Consider the following 27,657-nt stretch of genomic DNA (forward strand, 5'->3'; position numbering starts at 1 on the left):
TGGCAGACATCTTGAAACACCCGGAAATATGGATCCTGCTGCTTCCTCTTCCTATACTGGCAGCCATCTTGAAACACCCATTACACCCAATGCACCCGGAAGTTCAGTCTTACTTACTTCCTCTTCTTTCAGCCATCTTAGTTCAACCAAACTACCTACTCCTTGTCCTGAGCATACACCCAATACACCCAAACAGGGCTTGCCTTCATAATGCAGGGGCACTTCACCTCCTTCCAGTTTGACCCAAGATGGATGTTACTGTGTACCTGCTGACCAAGTCACCGGCCTATATCCACATCAATCCACACACTCTCTCGTTATACCTTCCTCCCAACGGCCTGTTCCCACTCTCTACCCAGCCCGGACCCCACCTGAGAGCCCTGTATTTGATTCTGCTAATAATCGCTGGGTCCCACTGAGGTCTCAGACACCTCTGGCCACTGTAGAAAGTCCTCCAGCGCAAAATGAGTCACGTACGGTTCTATTAACCTACTAATGATCCTCATCATCAATCCTCAGGAATGACACCTCTTTCCCCTGTTAATACAATCACACCAGCTGTGGTGCGATTTCAAGAGCCTCCCAATACCTTCGACAGTATCATGTCCCGAACTATTATAGTACATAACTACGTACATTTACGTCCTGCGTCGTTAAGGGGTTAAAAGACTAAGCATTAACCACTTGGCTTCTGTAAGAATTAAGTGCTCTATGAAGTTAGTGCCAGCTGGCTGACTTTTATTGGTGCGCTCTGATATAGAGGTTCCCTGGCTTTATTGCAATGTGAAAATGTATTTAGTTTTCTTTTTCAAACTCAGAGGTTTTGTAGTCATCATGGCGGTTTGGGGTGGAGTGAGAAGATGGGAAAAGAAAATAACTCCTGAGGGAGTATTAACACTAACAGTATGCTGCGCATATTTAATCCACATAATTTGAAGCTGCAGAATTTATGCTGCAGATTTCAACATAAACTAATTGATAACAGCTTTAAATCTGCATTTTCCAATCCTGTGCATCAAATATGCAGAGGATACTGTACATGTGAATAGACCCTAACAGAGAAGATTATTCTGCCTCTGAATTTGTTTGATCAGAAATATATTCATTTATCCAGCACTGATTGTGGTGACACTCTACAGGCCAACATATGCTATCTGATATTGATATATTGTATGTGTATCAAGTCTCAGTATGGTGGAAATATTGGTATTCCTATAGTTCTTTTTACCTGAATCACTGAATGGTGGCATTATTTACTCATGATCAGATGGTTTTTATGGAATGGTAGTGTTATATAGTCTTGGTGTGATGTATATGGAGCAGTATGCATACGCCCTTGCGTCCTAGTACTTAAGGATGAAGGGCGTATGCATACGCCGTGGGAATTTCGGTCCCCGCCGGGCGGGGACCAGACCGGGGTGACTGCTGATATCGATCAGCAGGCACCCCGCGCAAATGCCCCCCATCAGAGCCCCCCACGTCGGCGATCAGTGCAAATCGCAAGTTAATTCACACTAGCGATTTGCGCCGATTCCGGGTCATTACGGGTCTATGGTGACCCGGAATATAAGGGGGATCGCGGTTGTCTAAGACACCTACAATCCCCCTGAAGGGATAGGAGTGAGGTGGCAGGGGTGCCACAACTCCTATCCCTGCTATTGGTCGTCAGTAGCGACGACCAATAGCAGATCGGGGGCTGGAGGGTTAACTTTCGTTTTCCCCTTCCTGCCCACCCACAATAGGCGGGGCAGGATGGGGAAACAACAGAGGACCGGGGACGAAGATCCACTTACCCATCCGGAGGCAGCGGGCCACGGAGATCGGCGGGCGGCGATGTCGTGTGGAAGAAGAGGACGGCTCCCTGGATCCTACGGAAGCAGGTAAGTTGCCTAGCAACATCTGGAGGGCTACAGTCTGAAACCACTATACAGTGGTCTCTAACCTGTAGCCCTCTAGATGTTGCAAAACTACAACTCCCATCATGCCCAGACAGCTGTTTGGGAATGCTGGAATATGTCGTTTTGCAACAGCTGGAGGGCTACAGTTTGAGACCACTATACAGTGGTCTCTAAACTGTATCCCTCCAGATCTTGCAAAACTACAACTCCTAGCATGCCCAAACAGTTGTTTGCAGGCTGGGCATGCTGGGATTTGTAGTTTTGCAACATCTGGAGGGTCACAGTTTGGAGATCACTGTGCAGTGGTCTTTAAACTGTAGCCCCCCAGATGTTGCAAAACCCAGCATGCCCAAACAGCAAACAGCTGCCTCGGCATGCTGGGAGTTGTAGTTGCGTACCTTCAGCTGTTGCATAATTGCATCTCCCAGCATGCCCTTCGGCGATCAGTACATGCTGCGAGTTGTAGTTTTGCAACAGCTGGAGACACACTGGTTGGAAAATATTGAGTTAGGTAACAGAACCTAACTGAAGGTTTTCCAACCAATGTGCCTCCAGCTGTTGCAAAAGTACAACTCCCAGCATGCACGGTCTGTCAGTACATGCAGGGAGTTTTAGTTTTCAAACAGCTGGAGGTTTGCCCCCCCTCCATGTGACTGTACAGGGTACATTCACACAGCATGTTTACAGTAAGTTTCCTGCTTCAAGTTTGGGCTGCGGCAAATTTTTCACCGCAGCGCAAACTCCTAGTGGGAAACTCACCGTAACACGCCAGTGCGAATGTAACCTAAAAACACTACACTACACTAACACAAAATAAAGGATAAAACACTACATAAACACCCCCTTACATTGTCCCCCCAATAAAAATGAAAACATATTGTGCGGCAGTGTTTCCAAAACGGAGCCTGCAGCTGTTGAAAAACAACAACTCCCAGCATTTCTGGACAGCCACTGAGTGTCCAGGCATGCTGGGAGTTTAGCAACAGCTGGAGGCACCCTGTTAGGGGTATTCTACACCAGTGATTCCCAATGTCCACCCCTATGCAATCTCTAATTTAGTCCTCAAAGGCTCATGGCGCGCTCTCATTTCGGAGCTCTGTCGTATTTCAAGGAAACAGTTTAGGGCCACATATGGGGTATTTCCATACTCGGGAGAAATTGCACTACAAATTTTGGGGGGCTTTTTCTCCTTTTAGCCCTTATGAAAAGGAAAAGTTGGGGGCTACACCAGCCTGTTAGTGTAAAAAAATAAACATTTTACACTAACATGCTGGTGTTGCCCCATACTTTTTATTTTCACAAGCGGTAAAAGGAAAAAAAACACCCCCAAAATTTGTAACACAATTTCTCCTGAGTACGGAAATACCCCATATGTGGGTGTAAAATGCTCTGCGGGTGCACAACAAGGCTCAGGAGTGAGAGCGCACCATGTACATTTCATACCCACATGTGACCACATTTTGGAAACTTCACCCCTCACGGAACGTGACAAGGGGTATAGTGAGCCTTAACACCCCACAGGAGTTTGACGAATTTTCATTAAATTTGGATGGGAAAATTAAGAAAAAAATGTTTTCACTAAAATTCTGGTGTTACCCAAAATTTTTCATTTTCACAAGGGAAAATAGGAAAAAAGCCCCCCAAAATTTGCAACCCCATTTCTTCTGAGTAAGAAAATACCCCATATGTGGATGTAAAGTGCTCTGCGGGCGAACTACACTGCTCAGAAGAGAAGGAGCGCCATTGAGCTTTTGGATAGAAAATTTGTCGGGAATTGAAGGACACGTGTGTTTATAAAGCCCCCATAGTGCCAGAACACGGACTCCCCCACGTGACCCCATTTTGGAAACTACACCCCTCATGTAATGTATTAAGGGGTGCAGTGAGCATTTACACCCCAGGTGTCTGACAGATTTTTAGAACAGTGGTCCGTGAAAATGAAAAAATGCATTTCATTTGCACAGCCCACTGTTCCAAAGATCTGTCAGATCTTCAGTGGGGTGTAAATACTCACTGCACCCCTTATTAAATTCTGTGAGGGGTGTAGTTTCCAAAATGGGGTCACATGTGGGGGGGTCCACTGTACTGGCACCACGGGGGGCTTTGTAAAGGCACATGGTCCCTGCCTACCATTCCAAATGCCTGCAGAGCATTTTACGTCCTAATATGGGGTATTTCCATACTCAGAAGAGATGGGGTTACAAATTTGGGGGGGGGGGCATTTTCTCCCATTACCCGTCGTAAAAAATTGTAAATTTGGGGAAAATACTGCACTTTAGTGAAAAAAGTTTTTTCTTCATTTACACATCCGATTTTAACGAAAAGTCGTCAAACACCTGTGGGGTGTTAAGGCTAACTGGACCCCTTGTTACGTGCCTTGAGGGGTGTAGTTTCCAAAATGGTATGTCATGTGGGGTTTTCTGCTGTTCTGGCACCATGGGGGCTTTCTAAATGTGACATGCCCCCCAAAACCCATTTCGGCAAAATTCACTCTCCAAAATCCCATTGTTGCTCCTTCCCTTCTGAGCCCTCTACTGCGCCCGCCGAACACATGACATACACATATGAGGTATTTCCTTACTCGAGAGAGATTGGGTTACAAATTTTTTTTGGGGGGGGCTCTTTCTCCTATTACCACTTGTAAAAATTCAAAAACTGGGTCTACAAGAACATGAGAGTGTAAAAAATGAAGATTTAGAATTTTCTCCTTTACTTTGCTGCTATTCCTGTGAAACACCTAAAGGGTTAACACACTTACTGAATGTCATTTTGGATACTTTAAGGGGTGCAGTTTTTATAATTGGGTCATTGGTGGGGTATTTCTAATATGAAGGCCCTTCAAATCCACTTCAAAACTGAACTGGTCTCTGAAAAATTCCGATTTTGAACATTTTGTGAAAAATTTGAAAATTGCTGCTGAACTTTGAAGCCCTCTGATGTCTTCCAAAAGTAAAAATATGTCAACTTTACGATGCAAATATAAAGTAGACATTTTGTATATGTGAATCAATATATCATTTATTTGGAATGTCTATTTGCCTTATAAGCAGAGCTTCAAAGTTAGAAAAATGCATCATTTTCAAATTTTTCATCAAATTTTTTAATTTTTCACCAAGAAATGATGCAAGTATGGAAGAACATTTACCACTACCATAAAGTAGAATATGTCACGAAAAAACAATCTCGGAATCAAATTTATATGTAAAAGCATCCCAGAGTTATTAATGCTAAAAGTGATAGTGGTCAGATTTGCTAAAAATGCTCCCGTCCTTAGGGTCATAATGGGCTCCGTCCCCAAGGGGTTAAGGACTCAGGGTTTTTCCATTTTTGCACTTTCGTTTTTACCTCCTTACCTTTAAAAAATCATAACCCTTTACATTTTGTACCTAAAAATCCATATGAAGGCTTATTTTTTTGTGCCATCAATTCTACTTTGCAGTGACATCAATCATTTTAGCCAAAAATCTACGGCAAAACGGAAAAAAAATCATTGTGCGACAAAATTGAACAAAAATGTTTTGGTAAATATGACAGCTTCAGCTTCTATTTATTCTGTAGGTCCATTCGATTAAAATGATACCCTACTTATGTAGGTTTGATTTTGTCGCACTTCTGAAAAAAACCATAACTACATGCAGGAAAATTTATACGTTTAAAATTGTCATCTTCTGACCCCTATAACTTTTATTTTTCCAAGTATGGGGCGATATGAGGGCTCATTTTTTCCGCTGTGATCTAAAGTTTTTAGCGGTACCATTTTTGTATTGAACAGACTTATTGATCGCTTTTTATTCATTTTTTCATGATATAAAAATAGACCAAAAATACGCTATTTTGGACTTTGGAATGTTTTAAGAATGTTTATTTTTATGTTTTTTTGGGGGGAAAAGGGGGGTGATTCAAACTTTTATTAGTGAAGGGGTTAAATGATCTTTATTAACTTTTTTTTCACTTTTTTTTTGCAATGTTAAAGCCCCCATAGTGGGCTATAACACTGCACACACTAATCTTTTACATTGATCAATGGTTTCTCGTAGGAAACCATTGATCAATGATTCTGCCGCTTGACTGCTCATGCATGGATCTCAGGCACTGAGCTGTCATTCGGCGATCGGACAACAGGAGGCAAGGTAAGGGACCCTCCTGCTGTCCTAGAGCTGATCGGGATGGCGCGGCGATCCCGAACAGCCCCCTGAGCTAACCGGCAATGTTTTACTTTCACTTGGCGTTCAACTTTGAACGCCTAATTCCAATAGATTCCCTTTTGGGAATCCCAAAAAAAAAAAACGGATTTCCCATATACTACTTATTATAAATAAAAATCCCATAAGCTTTATTAGTTGCTACACATATATATTAAAATCAAACAGCGCTGTTTGCTCCAGTTATTCTTTGAATATTAGATTCTCAATGCAGATTTCTCTGCTAGTTTTGCTTCTTGTTTGTGAATGAACTGTCCTGTATGCCTGCAGGTCATACAGGGTTAATGCTTAGGAGCAGAAGCGCTGTCATGGTTAAAATATCCACTCTGCCCCCCTCAACATGTTTCGCTACAACGTAGCGTTATCAAGAGGTAGCGGGCAACTTTGAATGCTGCGTCTAAAGTGTTAATAGCAGCAATTTGAGGTTGTTTGTTTCTTTTTACGTATACACCCCATTCACTGTAGGGAATCATTAACACTATATATTATTTTAACCCCTTAAGGACACATGACGTATGCGTACGTCTCCGCACCCTGGGCTTTAAGGACCCATGACGTATGAGTACGTAATGGCGTTTTCCGGTCTCTGCCGCTCACCGGGCGGAGATCGGAACGGCATGCCTGCTAAAATCCTTCAGCAGGCATGCCGTGCAAATGCCGAGGGGGGTCCCGGGACCCCCGCATGTCGGCGATCGCCGGAGATCGCTTGCGAAATACAGGGTGATCAGCGGTGTACAATACACCACCAATCACCTGCCGTTGCTGGGGAGCGGTGACAATACTGTCACCGCCCCAGCCACGCTGCTATTGGCTGGCGATCGTCCAGCCAATAGCAGAGCGGCAGAGGAGGGGTTAACGGTCCTTCCCGCCGCTGTACCCGCTCTCTGTGTTCAGTCAGCGGGTGCAGAAGCAGGAAGAGGACCGTTAATCCCCCCCCTCGGAGCTCTGGAACACCCTCAGTAGCCGTTAGAATAGGGACAGAGACTTGCAGGGACAAGTAGGTGTAATAAAGTATAATAAAGTTAAAAAAAAGTTTAAAAAAAGTAATAAAAAAAAAAACTTAAGCCCCCCCTGCCCCCCCCTAATAGGTCCCCAAGGGTCCAGTTAGGGCTTGATCCCTGACCCGGGCCCTATTAGGGGTTCAGGGAGCTGCGTTTGCCAGCCCTTCTTTTTTTTTTTGGCCGCAGCTTTTTTTTTATTTTTCATAATAACGGTGTGTGGTTGATAATCACACACCGTTATATACTGTGATACACCAAGCACCACATACACACTTCCCCGCCCCCCCCCCGAACATCCCCCCTCCCCCTCCCCCCACCACCCCTCCCCCCACCACCGTAGAAAAAAGGCGATGGCTCGCCGGGCATTTTCGGCAGCGGAGGCTTACGCTTTTTTTAGCCTCCGACTCCGAATCTGCCAGTGAGGACGAGGAAGATCCTACTTTTTTGTGTTCTTCCCCGCCCTCCTCATCATCTAGCAGTGGAGACGCCGCCAGGCGAGGCCACGCGCCCCCCATGAGAGTGACCCAGTGGCCGACACTAGTACGAGTGGCAATGCCGCTCGTAATAGGAGTCCGGCCCCCCAGACAAGTGCACCGGAGCCCCCTTCCGATGACCCTGTCTGGAGCCCCCCAGAGGGTTATGAGCCACGGATTCCTGAGTTTGTTGGCGACTCAGGAATCCGGATTGACCTTGCTGGATTCACTGATCTGGAATTTTTAAAGTTTTTTTTTCAGTGACGGCCTGATCAATCACATGCAAACGAACTTGCATGCCCAGCAGTTCATTGCCCACCACCCAGATTCCTTTTTGGCCAGGCCCAATGAATGGCGCACCATTGATGCAGCGGAAATGAGGACATTTTGGGGACTCTCGCTGCATATGGGCCTGGTCAAAAAACCAAGTGCTCTCATTACTGGAGCGGGGACGTCCTCTACCAGACCCCGCTTTACAGTATGGCGATGACACGGAAGCGGTTCGAGGCGATTTCGGAAATGCCTGCATTATGCAGATAATGCGGCATGTCCGCCCCAAGGTGATCCCGCCCATGACCGGCTTTACAAAGTGAGGCCGGTCATTGATCACTTTGGGGCCAAATTTTTGGAGGCCTACGTACCGCTCAGGGATGATAAGTCTCTCATCAGTTTTAAGGGGAGACTCATCTTCCGCCAGTATATTCCCTCGAAAAGGGCGCGGTGTGGCGTGAAACTCTAAACTTGTAAGTGTACCCGGATGTACTCTCACAAAGTTTGTAGAGTATATGAGGGACAAGATTCCCGTATTGAACCCCCAGAATGTCCCCCCACTCTGGGTGTTAGCGGGAAACTCGTTTGGGATCTTGTGCACCCATTACTAGATAAGGGTTTCCACGTGTACGTGGATAACTTTTATACCAGCATCCCTCTGTTCAAATCCCTTTCCGCCAGATCCACGTCCGCTTGTGGGACCGTGCAGAGGAAACAGAGAGGCCTCCCTCTAAATTTGGTCCAGACGCCTATCCCTAAGGGTGAGTCCCGTGCCCTCACCCATGATAACCTGTTGTTGGTGAAGTATAAGAGGGATGTCCTTATGCTCACCACTATTCATGGGAACGGCAGCACCCCTGTCCCTGTGCGAGGTACCGTGGGACCGGTCCTCAAGCCCGATTGTATTCTGGACTACAATCGGTATAGGGGGGGGAGTTGATCTCTCAGATCAAGTCCTCAAGCCATAGAACGCCATACGGAAAACACGGGCATGGTACAAAAAAGTTGCGGTCTACTTGGTACAGGTTGCCATGTACAACGCTTTTGTACTATCCCAGTACGCTGGCAACACAGGGACATTCCTCCAGTACCAAGAAGAAGTCCTAAGGTTCCTGATCTTTGCCGACCGGGAAAGATCAGGCCGGACTTCCCAAGGGTCTGGAGTCATAGGCGCCAGGATCGTCCCAGGCCAACACTTTCCAGGTGAGGTCCCCCACAGTGGAAAGAAGGGGCGATCCCAGAAAAGATGCAGAGATGCAGGAAGAGGATTCGGAAGAACACCACATATCAATGTGACACTTGCCCAGATAATCCGGGCCTCTGCATAGGCTGCTTCAGGGAGTATCACACTTCCATGGAGCCCTAAATTTTCCCTTTTCAGTAAAATTTTCCATAATTTGACCAATGTACCAAGTCCAGAGTACATTCCAAAATTTAAACCCCATAAATCACTAAATTGCCCAAAAAAAACAGAAAAAAAAAAACCAAACTGATAAGACCTCTGGGGGTGTTTTTTCAAAAATGGGTCATAGGTCACTGAGTCACTATCATCGGGGACTTTTTTATGTTGCCTCAAATGCGCAGCGCTCTCTCTCTCCACCTGGGCGGGTGTGCATTTGAGGCAACAGGTTAGGGACGGCCACACACATCATATTCCCAGAATGATGATTCAGAGCATAGGGATTGGGGTGGGCATATTTTTTTTTTTTTTAGTTTTGGCTATGCTCTGGGTTATCATTCTGGGAACATATCCTATTTTATTATGTTTTATAATTTTCTGGCCCACTGTACCCCATATTACGGGCCTCTGTACCCCACCTGTCTACCCCAGTTACGGCCCGTTGTCCCCCATAGTGTTCCCCTATTTTAGGGCTCAGTGCTCGCCCCATTAATGCTCCTTGAGGGGGGGTCCCACATCCTGGCTCCTTATCAAGCTCAAGGTCCCTGGTGCACCCGCCAAGCCAAAATCATCAAAAAATAAGGTATGTCCTTACTCCAAAAAAATTTATTTACAAATTGTGGGGGGTCTTTTCTGCTATTAACCCTTGTAAAAATGTAAAATTTGGGGGGAAACACATTTTAGTGAAAAAATATATATATATTTTTTCACATATGCAAAAGTTGTGAAACCCCTGTGGGGTATTAAGGCTTACTTTACCCCTTGTTATTTTCCTCAAGGGGTCTAGTTTCCAAAATGGTATGCCTTTTTTTTTTTTTGCTGTCCTGGCACCATAGGGGCATCCTAAATGCGACATGTCCCCCCCCATTTCAGCAAAGTTTGCAAATGTGATTCCTTCTCTTCTGAGCATTGTGGCGCCCCTGCAGTGCACTTGACGTCCACTTATGGGGTATAGATTGAATTAAAGTCAGCTCACTCCCTCCTTCTGAGCACACTTGTGCCGCGGACCCGCTGGCACCGCCCCGGCTTCACTGATACAATCCAGGTAAAAATGCAATGTCCGGCACCAGGAGTTCAGATGAAAAACTTGCGTTTATTGAAGACAAGACATACAGACGCAATAGTCACTCTGACGCGTTTTGCGCTGTGCAGAACTTTGTCAAAGAGTGAAGACAAACACATGACAACTTGTTAAAATAGTGTCTAAGCACATCACATGATACATAAAAACAACGGGTAACAGGAAAACACAATATGGATTCAGATATACTAATTCCATTGTACTTCTATATCCACTCTCCCATCTGGATACTACAAGTCCCAGTTACAAACAGTGGTCATAAATTATGGAATAGACAAAGAGTATACAGACAAATATGCATATTGGCATTATTCATTATAGTAGCCCAAACAGTTGTTAATATTACAATGGCCCAAGGCGTAATACAATGCAAAAAGTGGTTTTTATTTTAAAAAAATACATAAAAATATGTGTATATATGTATATACCTATAAACGCAAAGGCAACAGTACCAATGCCAAAGAACCATCAATAAACAGATCCTTGGTTTTAATATACACTAATCAGATCTAATCTACGGTTCAAACCATTGGGGTATATGGTTTTCAAATTAAACATCCAAAACGTCTCCCTGTTCAGGAGATGCTTTCTCATATCACCCCCTCTAATTTTTTTCCTTAGTTTTTCTATGCCTTTTACGCTTAACCTTGCTGCACTACCACCATGCACATCACAGAAGTGTTTTGTTAGTGATGATACTCCTGTTTTCAAGCCAGTCATATCCGAAATGTGTCTTCTGACCCGTACTTTCAGCCGATTACTAGTTGACCCTACATACTGTAGTTTACACTGTGTGCATTCTGCTAGATAAATCACATAATCTGTGCAGCAATTTATATAACTACATATGGGGTATGATATATTGGTAGTGTGGGATGTGAAACTATTAGTTTTTTCTATATATATCTGCAGGTAATGCATCTACTATGTCCACATCCCACACTACCCACATATCTAAGCCATCCATCCTCCCTTTGTTCCTGTTGGGTTCTAGTATTGAACAAACTAGGCGAGAGGACCGCACCCAAAGTCGGACCCCTTCTAGGTGTTATGTTCACACCACCTGAGATAACCGTCCCCAGTATCCCATCCACCTCTAATACAGGTAAATACTTTTTTACTATATGTTTAATACTGGCAAATTGTGTACTATAGGTCGTTACAAAAGTGGGTTTATTATCAAAATTTCTCTGTTACGTCACAGTATAGCAGTGAAAGGATGGACTTTCTCTATGTCACCTTATCTATTGCTGATAGTAAAATCATTTTCAGCCCTTTTCGTAAGGTGACATTGACTAACTCCATCCTATTGGCCACATCATGCCACCCTAGGCACGTAGTAGAAATTATTCCATATGGTGAGCTTTGCCGAACAAGAAGAAATTGTACATTGGAAAACGTATGCAATAGGGAGGCAGAACAGTTAAGTAATTGGCTGGAAGAGCGAGGATATAGGAGAGAAAGCTTGGAGAGAGCAACACTATGTAACTATGTAACTCTATTCTCATTTCTGTCTCCCACTGTATTAACCCTATCTTTAAATTTGACCCTTCGTGTTGCTCTCTCCAAGCTTTCTCTCCTATATCCTCGCTCTTCCAGCCAATTACTTAACTGTTCTGCCTCCCTATTGCATACGTTTTCCAATGTACAATTTCTTCTGGTTCAGCAAAGCTCACCATATGGAATAATTTCTACTACGTGCCTAGGGTGGCATGATGTGGCCAATAGGATGGAGTTAGTCAATGTCACCTTACGAAAAGGGCTGAAAATGATTTTACTATCAGCAATAGATAAGGTGACATAGAGAAAGTCCATCCTTTCACTGCTATACTGTGACGTAAATTGTAAATTTAAATTATTGTCATTAATGTAAATGAAAAAATTCTCATATTGTTGCTCTGAACCCCTCCAAATAATGAGGAGATCGTCTATAAAACGGCCCACCCATTGGATGCACTCAGAAAAAGGATTATTGTCAGAAAAGATATACTGTGTTTCCCAAAAAATCATGTATATATTAGCTAGTGATGGCGAGTACTTAGCCCCCATCGGTGCTCCCCTGGCCTGAAGGAAATAAACCCCATCAAACATGAAGTTATGATTTAGCAGAAATTCGACTACCAGGATGTGGTATTCCTTCAGGTCAGGGGAGTATGTGCTGTACTGATCAAGACAAAATCTGAGTGCATCCAAACCTCTTTCCCAGGGTATGGAGGGGTACAGAGCAACAACGTCACATGTAACAAAAGCAAAATAATCTTTGCACTTTTTGTTTTCCAAAATGGCTATAGCATGTCCCGTATCCCTTATGCACGTAGGGGTGATTTTTGTTATTGGTTGCAGGTAGAAATCTACCCACTCTCCTAGTCTCTCCACCAGGGACACTATTCCTGCCACTATGGGTCTCATAGGTGGAGGAAAGAGCCCCTTGTGTATCTTGGGCAGTGAGTGAAAGACGGGCATTATGGGATTTTCCACTAACAGGTAATTTTCAAATTTTTCATTCAAAATACCCATGCTCCGTCCTTCACTCAGTACCTTTTTGAGTTTCTTTTTCACCCACTCTGTAGGGTTCCCTACTAATTTCCTGTAGATATCTTTATTCTCCAACATTGCCAAATTTTGTTTGGCATATAGTCCTGCATCCAGTACAACGATATTGCCGCCTTTATCGGCGTTACGTACTATAATATTAGTGTTCTCACTCTACTGTTTAAAAGCTGGCTTTTCTGCTCTATTCAAATTACCCAAAGTGTTGTTACTGGAGCAGGATCTATGTAATTCCACAAGATCTTTTTCCACCAACTCCTGGTATCTATCCAGGGCCTCCATGCGGGAGGCCACAGGATAGAAACCAGGGTTGGTGGTGTGGAATTGTTTACCTAATACCTCATTAGAGAAACATGTCGATTCATTTTCCAAACCTCTCAAATGTAGCAAATTAATCTGATCGGAGAAGTCATTACCGGTCTCTTGACCATTAGTATTCTCTTGTATGTTAATACCTCTGTTTTATCCTATTTCAAAAAAAATGTCTGCGTAAGGTTAGGTCTCGAGCAAATTTATTAACATCAAGTATAGTAGAAAATAGATTAAATCTACAGGACGGAACAAAATTAAGCCCCTTACTCAAAAGGGATAACTGTGGGACAGTCAAAATACAGGCTGAGAGATTGAGCACAGGGTTTAACGGGGGGGGTCAGTAGGGAGCGCAGGGGGTACCTTATTTCGCCCTTTATGTTTGCGCCCCCCCCTCCTGATCCTCCGTTTGGGTGAACCTTGGGTCTAGCCCCCAATTCCTCTGTCCTTGCTGATGTAATTTGCAAGGATTCAACAGAGGAGGCGCTAGATATATTGCGATGGAAGTCCTCCTGCGACGTGTCAGCATCAGAGAAGCTGACCCGTCTAGCAGTATTGTGCTGCATTTTACCCTTGCATTTTTTATTTTTGTTCTTATTCTGCTTCTTAGATGTATTTCGCAGTATGGAGCGAGGTGTTTGAGTGTCCTTTCCTTTATCCATGAACCAAGAAAAGATCAAGTCGTGCTTGTAATCCTTAGTGTCTCTATCAAACTTGTTCCTCTTCATGTTCATAATATATTTTTCAATATAATCCAGCCTATTGATTATTTTTCCCTCCAAGTCCTTAAAGCCTTCATGCTGCTGGAAGGGAAAAATCAAGCTTTTTGTCTCCTCCACCTCCTTTTGCAAGGAACACAGTTCTTGTTCTTCCTCCTCTATAATAAAGGAGCATTCCAAAAGTGCATTATCCCACTTCATTTCAAATTGCGGAGAGTACATTTTAACAGGTAGTTTTTTCAAACATAAACCTCTCAGGACAATATCCTCTGTGAGATAGGTGGTCAAAGCTTTGTGATCCCACCAAACTTTAAGCTCTTTAACCATAGTGCTTTCCAGTTTCCTCATTAACATTAACAAGTCCGTGGGAGCAGGCATGTTATCACCCCCCTCATGTCTCACAAACACTGACCTTACTTTCATGTCCCGATCGGGTTCCATTGTCAGCGGTGTTGTGGAAGGGGTGCCGCCTGTAGCTCCTTGTGCTTCCGGTTCTTGTCTGTCTTTGTCCGCTAAGGTCTCCATGCTTGGATCCCAGGGAGGAGCACGAACCACGGTGAAGCACAGCAAACAGATTGAATTAAAGTCAGCTCACTCCCTCCTTCTGAGCACACCTGTGCTGCGGACCCGCCGGCACCGCCCGGCTTCACTGATACAATCCAGGTAAAAATGCAATGTCCGGCACCAGGAGTTCAGATGAAAAACTTGCGTTTATTGAAGACAAGACATACAGACGCAATAGTCACTCTGACGCATTTCGCGCTGTGCAACGTTTTGTCAAAGAGTGAAGACCAACACATGACAACTTGTTAAAATAGTGTCTAAGCACATCACGATACATTAAAACAACGGGTAACAGGAAAACACGATATGGATTCATATATACTAATTCCATTGTACTTCTATATCCACTCTCCCATCTGGATACTACAAGTCCCAGTTACAAATAGTGGTCATAAATTATGGAATAGACAAAGAGTATACAGACAAATATGCATATTGGTATTATTCATTATAGTAGCCCAAACAGTTGTTAATATTACAATGGCCCATTTTTACCACTTATGGGGTACCTCCATACTCAGAAGAGATGGGGTTACAAATTTTGGTGGGTCTTTTCTGCTATTAACCCTTGCAAAAATGTGAAATTTGGGGGGAAACACGCATTTTAGTGAAATTTTTTTTTTTCACATATGCAAAAGTCGTGAAACCTCTGTGGGGTATTAAGGCTCACTTTATTCCTTGTTACGTTCCTCAAGGGATCTAATTTCCAAATGGTATGCCATGTGTTTTTTTTTTTTTTGCTGTCCTGGCACCATAGGGGCTTCCTAAATGTGACATGCCCCCCGAGCAAAATTTGCTCTCAAAAAGCCAAATATGACTCCTTCTCTTCTGAGCATTGTAGTTCGCCCGAAGTGCACTTCAGGTCAACTTATGGGGTACCTCCATACTCAGAAGAGATGGGGTTACAAATTTTGGGGGGGTCTTTTCTGCTTTTAACCCTTGCAAAAATGTGGAATTTGGGGGGAAACACACATTTTAGTGATTTTTTTTTAAATTTTTTACATATGCAAAAGTCGTCAAACACCTGTGGGGTATTAAGGCTCACTTAAATCCTTGTTACGTTCTTCAAGGGGTCTAGTTTCCAAAATGGTATGGCATGTGTTTTTTTCTTTTTTGCTGTTCTGGCACCATAGGGGCTTCCTAAATGCAACATGCCCCCCAAAAACCATTTCAGAAAAACATACTCTCCAAAATCCTCCTTCGCTTCTGAGCCCTCTACTGCGCTCGCCGAACACTTTACATAGACATATGAGGGATATGCTTACTCAAGAGAAATTGGGCTACAAACTAAGTATACATTTTCTCCTTTTACCCCTTGTAAAAATTCCAAAATTGGGTCTACAAGTACATGCGAGTGTAAAAAATGAAGATTGTGAATTTTCTCCTTCACTTTGCTGCTATTCCTATGAAACACCTAAAGGGTTAAAATGCTGACTGAATGTCATTTTGAATACTGTGTGGGATGCAATTTTTATAATGGGGTAATTTATAATGGGGTCATTTGTGGGGTATTTCTAATATGAAGACCCTTCAAATCCACGTCAAACCTGAACTGGTCCCTTAAAAATAGTGAGTTTGAAAATTTTGTGAAAAATTGGAAAATTGCTGCTGAACTTTGAAGCCCTCTGGTGTCTTCCAAAAGTAAAAACACATCAATTTTATGATGCCAACATAAAGTAAACATATTGGAAATGTGAATAAAAAAAAAATTATTTGGAATATCCATGTTCCTTACAAGCAGAGAGCTTCAAAGTTAGAAAAGTGCAAAATTTTTCATCAAATTTTGGGATTTTTCACCAAGAAAGGATGCAAGTTACCACAAAATTTTACCACTATGTTAAAGTAGAATATGTAAAAAAAAAAACAATCTCGGAATCAGAATGATAACTAAAAGCATTCCAGAGTTATTAATGTTTAAAGTGACAGTGGTCAGATGTTCAAAAAATGGCCGGGTCCTAAGGTGTAAAATGGCTGGGTCCTTAAGGGGTTAATCAGGCATCAAAAACCAGAAGAGGACCTGGACCGGAGGATGGGACTTCGATAATGGCGGCACCAGGGAAGCGGTGAAAGGTTAGTTAAAGTTTATTAATATTATTCTGGCAGGCCGGACATAGTGGATAACATTTTTTTTACTGAAGTTCTCCTTAGGGTACATTCACATGCTGATAACTAGCAGCCGGCTTCCACTGCAGAAAAACCTGTGCGGGTTACGCTACCGTTCATTTTAACGGGTCTGCAAACCTGCCACTATTACAGACTGTCCATGTGCCCGAACAAGTGCATGGTAGCGTAACTCGCAGTGGAAAAGTGTGAACGTTCTATTAAACACAGAAAATATTTACTATAGATCTTAGATTTGGACCCTGATACGTTTATGTTGGGCCTTAGATGCTTCCCCCCTCATTGGGATCTCAGGCTGTATTCAAATGTAAGCTAGTGCTGTGTATTCTGTATCACAAAACAGAGGAAAACAGGAAAATCTTTGGTCATGCAATATGGGGGCCCCATATTTCCTTTTGCCCAGGGCCAAACTTAGTCTAAAACCGGCCCTGATTGTACGTTTTGTATAATTTGAACAGACCCTTCTGCCACTGACCTCCCAGACAGGGAGACTCCAGCTATTGCTAAACTACAACTCCCAGCATGCCGGGAGTTGTAGTTTCGTATCAAATGGAGGCTCCCTGTTTGGGAAGACATTGCAAAAATGTCCTAACCAATTTTTAGTGGTTTTTTTTCTTCTCGTTTCAGATCCGTGTATGCAGAGGGAGGATTATGGCGGACTACTGCAAATGAACTGGATAGTTTTTTTTTTGTGGGGGAGTGTTTTTTAAAATAAAATAATTTTTCCAAAGTGTCTTGTATTTTTTTTTATATAATCTTCAGGCTTAGTAGTGGAAGCTGTCTTATTGACGGAATCCATTACTAAGCCAGGGCTTAGTGTTAGCCCCAAAAACAGCTAGCGATAACCCCCAATTATTACCCCGGTACCCACCGCCACAGTGGTGCCGGGAAGAGCTGGTACCAACAGGCCTGGAGCATCAAAAATGGTGCTCCTGGGCCTAGGCGGTAACAGGTTGGCATTATTTAGGGTGGAGAGGGCCAGTAACAATGGTCCTTGCCCACCCTGGTAACGCTAGGCTGTTGCTGCTTGGTTGGTATCTGGCTGTGAATAAAAATACGGGGAACCCTATGCATTATTTTCCGTTCATAAATAAATTTTAAAAAAAACGCATAGGGTTCCCCGTGGTCATGCTGGGAGTTGTAGTTTAGCAACAGCTGGAGTCTCCCTGTCTGGGATGACACTGCCGGAAGGGTCTATTCACATTATACAAAACGGACAATGTGAACAGAGCCTCACACCCTTACCAGCCTAGCTCCTGTCTGTAGCTCCGCCCCTAATGTCATCACAAGGGGGTGGAACTACACTGACTCGGCTGGGTCAGGGAGCAAGGGAGGTAAGCGGACCTTGTCTTCTGTAAACACTATATACAGATATCTACAGAGAGCTGTATATACTTTATACTGCCCAAAGGGGCTATAGGAGCAGGGAGTCCTGTCAGTATAGTGACTTATCGGCTCCTGTATAATATACACAGGTACACTATGCACCCCTGGATACTATACGGCCTGGGGAGGTGAGTAGTGATGCTGTACATCACTTCTCATCTCCCTACACTCTGTGGAACAAGTACTCTGCATCCGACCCACAGAGTAGTACCCTTGTCACAAACCGAGACGTGCGGGTGGAAGGGTTATCTATAAAATCACTATTTGTCTACACTAGACCGAAAATAATGATAAAAAATCCCTCTTAAACCACCCAATTTAAAAGGTATCGCTGCCACCACCTGTCAATCTCAAGCCGACAGGAAGCTATCAATCCAATCTGGATATGCTACAATTCCCAAATATAATCTACTATCCCCAGTAGTATATAAAAGCAGGAAAAAGATTAATCCAAATCTATAATGTAGCCGAACAGGTAAGTAAATTTAAGACTATAACTTCAATCTCTTCAAGGACAATGTGCGTCCATTTTACCAGACATAAGGCGGTACTTAATAAATGAATGATTTATTATGAAAGAAAAATATTCACAGTACATGTAAAAATAGATGTTAACAAGACAAAGTTTCACCATACAGAAAATAAAATAAATGGGAAAAACATAGAATCCTTACTTACAAAAGTAAGAGTTAGAGTTCTACTCCATTGGGTCTGGTAGGAAATGGCGTCTGGCATCCAAAGTTAGATCTTGTCCCCCATGCAAGCGCACCCTAGCCCCCCCAGGTCTGTAGTTTTATACCCTGCTATGGACAGGTGATCCCTCTATGTTCAGCCCCTGGGCAGGACAAGGAGGAGAGATAGATGCTGCCCACTTCCTCATGATAACTTTATGCCCAAAGAATAGGAAATTACCCCTAACTTTTATCATGGGTCAGGCACCCACATCATTTTGTTATATTTGGGTTCTCCATCAAATCCTCTCTCTAGGGGTACCTGACATGACCCCCTTATTGTGTACGGTTTACCCAGTGCGGGCAGATCGGGCAGGGATCAACACACAAGGGTCATGTAAGGACTCATTTTAAAGTTAATATGATGGAGAATCCAACCATATATAATAGGGCCAGGGATGCACTTCCCTGACCCCCATATTTAATATTGAAAAATATAGGATTTTCCAATTGGGTCAACGTCATACATCTCTTTCATCTATTGACACCCAGGCTGGTGCCTTACTGGCTAAAATGGTGTTACCTTTCCTGTCATAGAGCAGCTGTGTTAATGAACCCCCTGCTAGGATTAGTCACACCTATACCCAGGCTGGATAGACATGTAGGCTCCATGGTGCCCTGATCAAAAGAGAATTAATTATTGTTGAAATGCTAAACTCACAGGTAAGGGTAATTGAATTTACAAGATGTACATACAAATGGACATTTTACAGGACATATATCAGAAATGACAACAATCACCCTGCAACATGGATACATATTTTGCCATGGTATATGACACCTTGAAGGTGTGTACAAACTGACACAGGGTACAAATTAGGCTGTTTCCACACACCAGGAAAAACACCAGAAAAAGTGCCAAAACGCAGGAAAAAGCTGTGGCACTTTTTCCTGGCATTTTTGGTGGTGGGGAAAAAACCTCAGTGGAATCCTAGCCTTACTGTAGTTCAATTAAAAAATTTGATATTCTAAATAGAAACCCTTCTGGACAGCATACTTTTATATTGGGAAACAAATAACCACAGTTACAATATAAAATTATGCATACCATCTCGTTCACGTTCACTTTCAGGTCTTGATCTGGGTCCTGTATCTGACCAATCTCCTCGTAACCTGAGGCGCTTCAGTGGAGACTGACGTACCTTAATTGTGAAAAATCATATCATGAATATTATGGTATTAATACATGCTGTTACTTTATTTGATTACTTCTATTCAAAAAAGGTAATTAGGAAAGCAAAATCTAATCTTGTTACAGAAACTTTTCAGCTAGGAGCAAAGAGGAACAAGTTGCTAGAAAAGGAAACCTGCAGGAAATGATGACTGCAGATCTTCATCTAGGAAACTCTACTGGTATATGTGGAAATCTTTTTGGTCTATTTCCACTCTGTTTTATGCAGACATGCTGTCCTTTTGTGTCTTTTTCTGCTTTAGGGTGAGGGGGGGTTTAACCATATTTGTTGTTTTTTACCAGCATGTCTTAATTGCTTTGTTTGCAGTAAACCCTATAAAGGTATTTTTAGAGACCCCTCCAAAAATAGACGATCCATAATGTAGCCATAGACTTTCAATAACCGTTATTCTGACCTTACCGTACACAGAAATATTCTACACAGCCGAATGTTTGTATGTTCTATATTGAAAGAGGAGGCGTAAGCCACAGCTAGACAGTACACAGCAGCTTATCTCAACCAAACGTTAGGGTCAGGGTAAAGTTCAAATAAAATACATGTGACTCTTGGAAGGCAGCCATAGTCTAGTCATTTATCTTTAACCCCTTAAGGACTCAGCCCATTTTGGCCTTAAGGACTCAGACAATTTAATTTTTACGTTTTCATTTTTTCCTCCTCGCCTTCTAAAAATCATAACTTTTATATTTTCATCCACAGACTAGTATGAGGGCTTGTTTTTTGCGCGACCAGTTGTCCTTTGTAATGACATCACTCATTATATCATAAAATGTATGGCGCAACCAAAAAACACTATTTTTGTGGGGAAATTAAAACGAAAAACGCAATTTTGCAAATTTTGGAAGGTTTTGTTTTCCCGCCGTACAATTTATGGTAAAAATGACATGTGTTCTTTATTCTGAGGGTCAATACGATTAAAATGATACCCATTATTATATACTTTTATATTATTGTTGCGCTTAAAAAAAATCACAAACTTTTTAACCAAATTAGTACGTTTATAATCCCTTTATTTTGATGACCTCTAACTTTTTTATTTTTCCGTATAAGTGGCGGTATGGGGGCTCATTTTTTGCGCCATGATCTGTACTTTTTTTTGATACCACATTTGCATATAAAAAACTTTTAATACATTTTTTATAATTTTTTTAAATAAAATGTATTAAAAAAGTAGGAATTTTGGACTTTTTTAATTTTTTTTCGTTCACGCCGTTCACCGTACGGGATCATTAACATTTTATTTTAATAGTTCGGACATTTACGCACGCGGCGATACCAAATATGTCTATAAAAAATGTTTTTTACGCTTTTTGGGGGTAAAATAGGAAAAAACGGACATTTTACTTTTTTATTGGGGGAGGGGATTTTTCACTTTTTTTTTACTTTTACATTTTTTTACATTTTTTTTTACACTTGAATAGTCCCCATAGGGGACTATTCATAGCAATACCATGATTGCTAATACTGATCTGTTCTATGTATAGGACATAGAACAGATCAGTATTATCGGTCATCTTCTGCTCTGGTCTGCTCGATCACAGACCAGAGCAGGAGACGCCGGGAGCCGCACGGAGGAAGGAGAGGGGACCTCCGTGCGGCGTTATGAATGATCGGATCCCCGCAGCAGCGCTGCGGGCGATCCGATCGTTCATTTAAATGGTGAACTGCCGCAGATGCCTGAGGGGTTAATGGCGGACGCCCGCGAGATCGCGGGCGTCGGCCATTGCCGGCGGGTCCCTGGCTGCGATCAGCAGCCGGGATCAGCCGCGCATGACACGGGCATCGCTCCGATGCCCGCGGTTATGCTTAGGACGTAAATGTACGTCCTGGTGCGTTAAGTACCACCTCACCAGGACGTACATTTACGTCCTGCGTCCTTAAGGGGTTAAAGAGTATGGATACCTTTAGGCTATGTTCACACTACAGAATGTCCGCACAGAGAATGTCCACACAGAGAATTCCGCAAACTGACAGCACTAGGACCACAAAGGAATGCATTGTCTCACAGACGGCAATGCATTCCATGCAGAGTCCACAGAAAGAATGAACTTGTTCCTTCTTTCTGCGGAATTTGGAATTTCCATTCTGGAAACATCTGGCAGAGCGCAGCAGAGTCCCGTTGAATTCAACTAGATTCTGCTGCAGCGGAATCTCCATGCCGAATTCCAAAGCGGAATTGGGCAGGGAAATTCTGACGTGTGAACATGGCCTAAGCCTACACCAGTGGTCTCCAAACTGTGGCCCTCCGGCTGTTGCAAAACTGCAATTCCCAGCATGCTTGGAGTTGCAGTTTTGCAACAGCTGGAGGGCCACAGCCTGAAAACAACTGGGCTAGAATATTGATGTTAAATTGGTGGGGGTCCAAACTCTGATGAGTAGAATAAAAGATCCTATATCCTATAGAGTTGCTAGACCTTCATTGTTTGTGACTCAGGGTGCATTCACATGATGATTTCGTTATACAGTTCCCGTATGCAGTTTTGTAAAGAAAAACTGTATGCAACCATACAGAAAACTGTATACATAGACTTCCAATGCAAAAACGCATGCAACAAGAAGTATCCAGTTGTGTACATTTTTGGTGGTGTATGGTTTTGTGGGTTATTTTTACCGTCCCCAAAACTGCAGTCTACTACAGTTTTGTGTCCTCTTTAAAAACCATATACAAAGTCAATGAAAAATGGATGGGTCCACAGTGGCATACAGTTTTTTGGATACATTTTTTTCTTGCACATGGCAAACCACACCTACTTTCCTTGGAATATAAATTTTATTGCAAGAAGTGGTGAGCCTGGTATTTGTGCAAGGGACGTGAGTAGGCGTTATGACTGGCTCAATAAAGATTCAATAAGCTATTACTGCACTGTCGTGTCACGGTGGATTGCACCTAGGATCCATTTTTCTCCTCTACTCTTCCTGCATGCTCTTCAGCTGGAATCTATCCTGAGCCGATATCGGAAGGTGGCACCACCTATACATCCGACCATGCTATACTGTAGCTGTGTCTGATACACAACTGAATCAGGTGAGCAGACCAACATCATTGCTACTGGTTTTTACTGTCTATATTATGCTGACTTGAGACGATACTTACCCTATGAGGAGCTCTGCCTTCATTTTTTATATTATATTGCAGTGTTAAGCAGGTGTGGCACCTTGTGTGCAGCAGGGTCTGCGAGTGACATATTTGGACCGCTGTATGCTTGGTAAGTGCCGGGCTCCGGTATTCATTTCGACAGCCGGGGGCTGCCAGTCTGGGCTCCTCTGTCTACCACAGGCTCGCGTAAGATTTTTAGTTGTGCGGCTGTGTCTGATGGAGGGCATTTAAATTTCCCGCCACTTCGGAAACCCCAGTGCCACTCTCTTTGGCACCTAGCTGTTACAGCTTGGCAGATGCTTGGCTGCTCGGTACTCGAGGTGGTGTGATCTCGGCACTACCCCAGTGCTTGGGAAAAAATGGACCTCTGGTGGATAGCACTTCCCTGTATAAGGTACCAGCTCGCATGGTCACTCAAGCGGTATGTAACTACTTTATTGTTCATGATTATGTAGTATACATTTTTACCCTTTGCAATGCAAGGTTCAATTTAATATCACAGCACAGCTCTGCTACATCTTTAAATGGACTTTACAAAAAAAGCATGTTATGCATACGTTCATAGCAGCCATATTATGCATACGTTCATAGCAGCCATATTATGTATATGTTCATAACAGTCATGTTATGTATTCGTTGAGGAGTGGTGGCCTGCATGGGGAGCTGAGCAGACGTGTTGCTGCCGAGCTCCCGCTTATCCTGGGATTCATCCTGTTTATTTCACCCCTGACCCTTGGACTTACTTACCGGAGGGTGCCTTCTGCCTCGGGGATCCTGGTGGCTCCGGTGGTGCGGCTTGCGGCCCTGTTCTGCTGCCGGCGACGGGACTTCATGACAGGCGGTTTGGGCTGTGGCTGAGTCGAAGCGTGGTCGTCTCCGGACGTTTGTGGTGAAGTGGAGGGGATCAGAGGAGATTCTGCAGTGCCCTGGGTGTCCGGCTGGTCTGTGCGGTTCTGGAGGCTCCCTCTGTGTCCTGCATCTGAGGCCCGCCATTACAGACCTTCGTGGGTGGGGCCTTGGTGCGGGCCTGGTCACCTGGGCAACCCCACGTTTTGTGCTGCTGCAATGGGCCTCTGCACCTTCACCTTCTCCGGGACGGCTGCTTCGCTGGGTGGCTGAAGAACTACACCTCCTGCGTATGGGTCTGTGAGTGCCAGCTCCCTGTTGTTGCCTTGGTTAACTCCTGCAGTCCCGGACTGTGCTGCTGTCACTATAGGGGCTCTGCTCCATTCAGTTAAACCCCCCCTCCCCCCCCCCCCCGTGCTGGACTGTGCTACTGTTAACCCTCTCAGTGTCGGATTGTGCTGCTGTTCCTGTGTGACCTCTGCTGTTCCGGTTAACTCCATCTGTGCTGGACTGTGATTACTGTGGGGGGCCAGCTTCCTTGATTAACACCTGTACTGCTGGACTGTGCTGCTGTTACTGTGCTACTGTTAAACCCCTGGGTGCTGGATTGCTCCGCTGTTACTGTGTGACCTCGGCTTCTCCGGTTAACTCCATCTGTGCTGGACTGTGCTACTGTTACTGAGTGGGCTCCGGCGCTGCTGTGTGGCCCCGTACTGCTCCCCCACTTCTTGCTGTAAGGCCTCCTGCTCTCCTGCGCTTCACTATGGAAGGCTCCAGGGGCAGGGGTTTCTTCCACCTGGGGGTGATGATGCTTCTTCAGACGGCAGTTCCCTGAGAGACTCTGTGCCCTGGACTCCTTTGTCTACTAAATTGGTGGCCAATGATGCTAAAACGCTGAGTCAGTTTTCCAGACCTGAGCGGCCATCGGGCAGTGCTGTGCCTTCACCGCTTCCCTCTCCAGATAAGTTGCAGTACGATGGGGCGCTACTGGACTTGGGCTTTACGGAGACTTGCGCTTTACGGAGATTCTATCTACCATAAATTCCTGTCATACATCCATGATTTCCAAAGTGGACGAGATTCGTCAGGAATTTGTCATCCTTCGCCATGAAAATCAAATGCTGCGGGAACGTACTATGGAGGTGGAGAATAGGGTCTCTACGGTTGAGGACACCCTCCGCCCTATCCCTCAACAAATTTCTGATCTGCAGCGGCAGCTTCGGGGCGTGGTGGATAGAGCTGATGACTTCGAAAACCGCCTGCAGAGGAACAATGTTCGGCTGGTGGGCCTTCCTGAAAAGGTGCAGGGAGTGGATCCTGTGGCGTTCTTGGAATCCTGGCTTAGGGAGTTGCTGCCTGCTGACACCTTTTCTCCCTTCTTCTCTGTGGAAAGTGCCCATCGGGTTCCCGCCAGATGCTATCCTTACCTCACCAGTGGAGGCGCTGCAGTGGGCGGAGGCCGCATCGAGAGTGGCTCAGACGACGGACTGATTTTTTGATGGACTGCCTACCATGATAGTTAGTGGTTAGCTTGACTGCGTACGCTGTCCGAGGTTGATGATGCTACGTAACTCCTGCACTCGCCTGTTACTTATTCTAGTTTTGGGTATAGGTCTGCACTGGTTCAGTTAGTGTTAGACAGGGACTTGTTTTTGGGATGTTTTACTGGTGTTATTTATTTTTGTTGGTTGGAAGTTTGTTGTCTATGTTGTCTGTCTTTGCTGTCTCAGTCTCGGTGACTGTCTGTTTGTCGAGTGAGTGGGGTGTGTGTGGTCCCGGTGCTAAATCCTCCCTAGTCTTGGTCGGGGGTTGGTCTATCCTGTTTCTTCTTTGTACTCTCTATCCAGATGGGGGCTCTAAAGGTGTTTAGCTGGAATGTCAGGGGGTTAAATTCCAAGTTTAAGAGGGCCCTTTGTCTTGATTTTGTTAAGCGTCAATCTCCTCACATTATCTGCCTGCAGGAAACTCCCATTATGGGTTAGAATATCCTGGCCCTCAAACGGGCCTGAATTGTGAGGGGTTATCATGCTACCTACTCCACTTATGCTCGGGGGGTATCTGTGCTCATTACTAAAATCTTGCCATTGGTTGTCTCTCGGGTATCCTGTGATCAATTCGGGAGATATGTCCTTTTGCACTGTTCTTTGGGGTCTGTCTCTTTTGTACTTGTGGCTGTGTATGTGCCCCCTCCCTTCCACGTTTCTGTACTGCAGCTTATTACTAATGAACTCCTCTCTTTCCCCTCTGACCCTGTTCTCCTTGTAGGTGATTTCAACGTGGTTCCTGATCCAGTCCTCGACCGCACCACGGCTGTTGACCAGGGTTCCTCTGCATTCAGTACTTGGCGGCTGGCGTGGGGCTTGACTGACCTCTGGAGATGGAAGTATCCTGCGAGGTCCTCATTCTCCTTTTATTCTGTGGCTCTGGAATCCGAGGATCTTCTTCGGGTGGTAAGAGACGTTTCCTACACCTCTAGGGGGATCTCAAACCACTCTGCCCTGTTAGTAGTTCTGCACTTAGGCCCTCCCCCCCCCTGCCCGTATATGGCGCATGCACCCTGGTTGGTTACAGGCTGAGGCGGTGGTGGAGGCTATGGGGGTAGCTCATACAGACTACTGGAAACAGAATACTGACTATCCAGATGCTTTGGTTCAGTGGGATGCCTACAAGGCCATGATTAGGGGTGCTTTTATTGCAGGGGTTGCAGGTCAGAGGAGACGTAGGTCGGCCATGGAGGTAGCACTCTTGCAGAAGGTGGGGGTTCTGGAGGCTGAGTATATTAGGAATCCATCACCTGTGGCTGAGAGGTAGTGGGCCAAGGCTCAGCGATCCTTTTTAGTCGTTCAGAAAGACAGGGTCCAATTGAAGTTAGCGGATAGAGAGGCTGCCCTGTTTGCGTTTGGTGATAATAACGGTAAACTATTGGCCTATTTGACTAGGGCTACCCGCCCAACAGCCTCTATTCCTTGTATTATGAGAAGTGATGGGGTGGTAGTTACGGCTCCGTCTGAGATGAAAGCAGTCTTCCAGGACTTTTATTCCTCCTTATATGCGGCCCCCTCCGTGCCCTGTCAGGGGGAGATTCTCTTCTTCCAGGGCTTGGCTCTTCCCTCGCTTACACGGGCTCAGGCGGAGGCATTAGATGCCCCCTTTACTGTGGAGGAGGTGGCTCAGGCTATTAAGGATCTTCCTGGGGGAAAAACTCTGAGTTTGGATGGGATGGTAGGTGACTGATATAGGATGAATGAAGAGCGTCTGGCCCCTATTTTGACTAAATTATTTCACTCCATAGCTGATGCTGATGCCCTTCCCGATTCTATGAGGGAGGCGTTCTTCGTTGTACTCCCTAAACCTGGGAAGGATCCGGTGCTCCCTGGCTCTTATAGGTCTATTTCCCTTCTGAATGTCGATATTAAACTTATGGCTAGAGTTCTGACACCCGATTGTATGGCATTTTAACAAACAAGCAGTGCTAAGCCCCCGAAAGGAGCCGGGGTGCAAACTTCACCAGACGATTAAATGGTATCTTAGCCAGAAGCTTCCTGTCCGTATTTAGAAGAGCTATGGGCCTCCAATTCTCAATAAAGGCTCGGATCTTTACCCTTTGAGAGAAGAACCAGGGCTGACCTCCTCATTGACCTCGGCAGAGTGTCGGAGGATAGACACTCATTGAATACCTCAGTCAAGGGGGGAGCTAAAGACTCCTTAAAGGTCCTGTACAGCTTGGATGTTAAGCCATCTGGACCTGGCGACTTCTTAGGGGCAAGCCTCTCGATCGCCAGTCTCACTTCCTCTTCCCCGATTTCTTCTGCTAAAACAT

At 44.4% G+C, this 27,657-nt stretch overlaps 1 protein-coding gene across 15 annotated transcripts in view; it reads right to left on the reverse strand.

The window, feature by feature from the left end:
* DCAF6 (DDB1 and CUL4 associated factor 6) overlaps positions 1 to 27,657 on the reverse strand; it is a 1,246,835-nt gene that overhangs the window by 749,078 nt on the left and 470,100 nt on the right. For all 15 annotated transcript variants that reach the window (XR_008888854.1, XM_056557692.1, XM_056557704.1 and 12 more), the window contains one exon: positions 19,753 to 19,846. Coding sequence is in view for 14 of the 15 variants with exons in the window: in XM_056557692.1 (XP_056413667.1) it covers positions 19,753 to 19,846 (94 nt within the window). In the remaining variant the exon portion in view is untranslated. The remainder of the gene's footprint in view (positions 1 to 19,752; positions 19,847 to 27,657) is intronic.

The sequence above is a fragment of the Hyla sarda genome, chromosome 2 (genome assembly GCF_029499605.1).
Source record: "Hyla sarda isolate aHylSar1 chromosome 2, aHylSar1.hap1, whole genome shotgun sequence".
Classification (NCBI taxonomy): Eukaryota; Metazoa; Chordata; class Amphibia; order Anura; family Hylidae; genus Hyla; species Hyla sarda.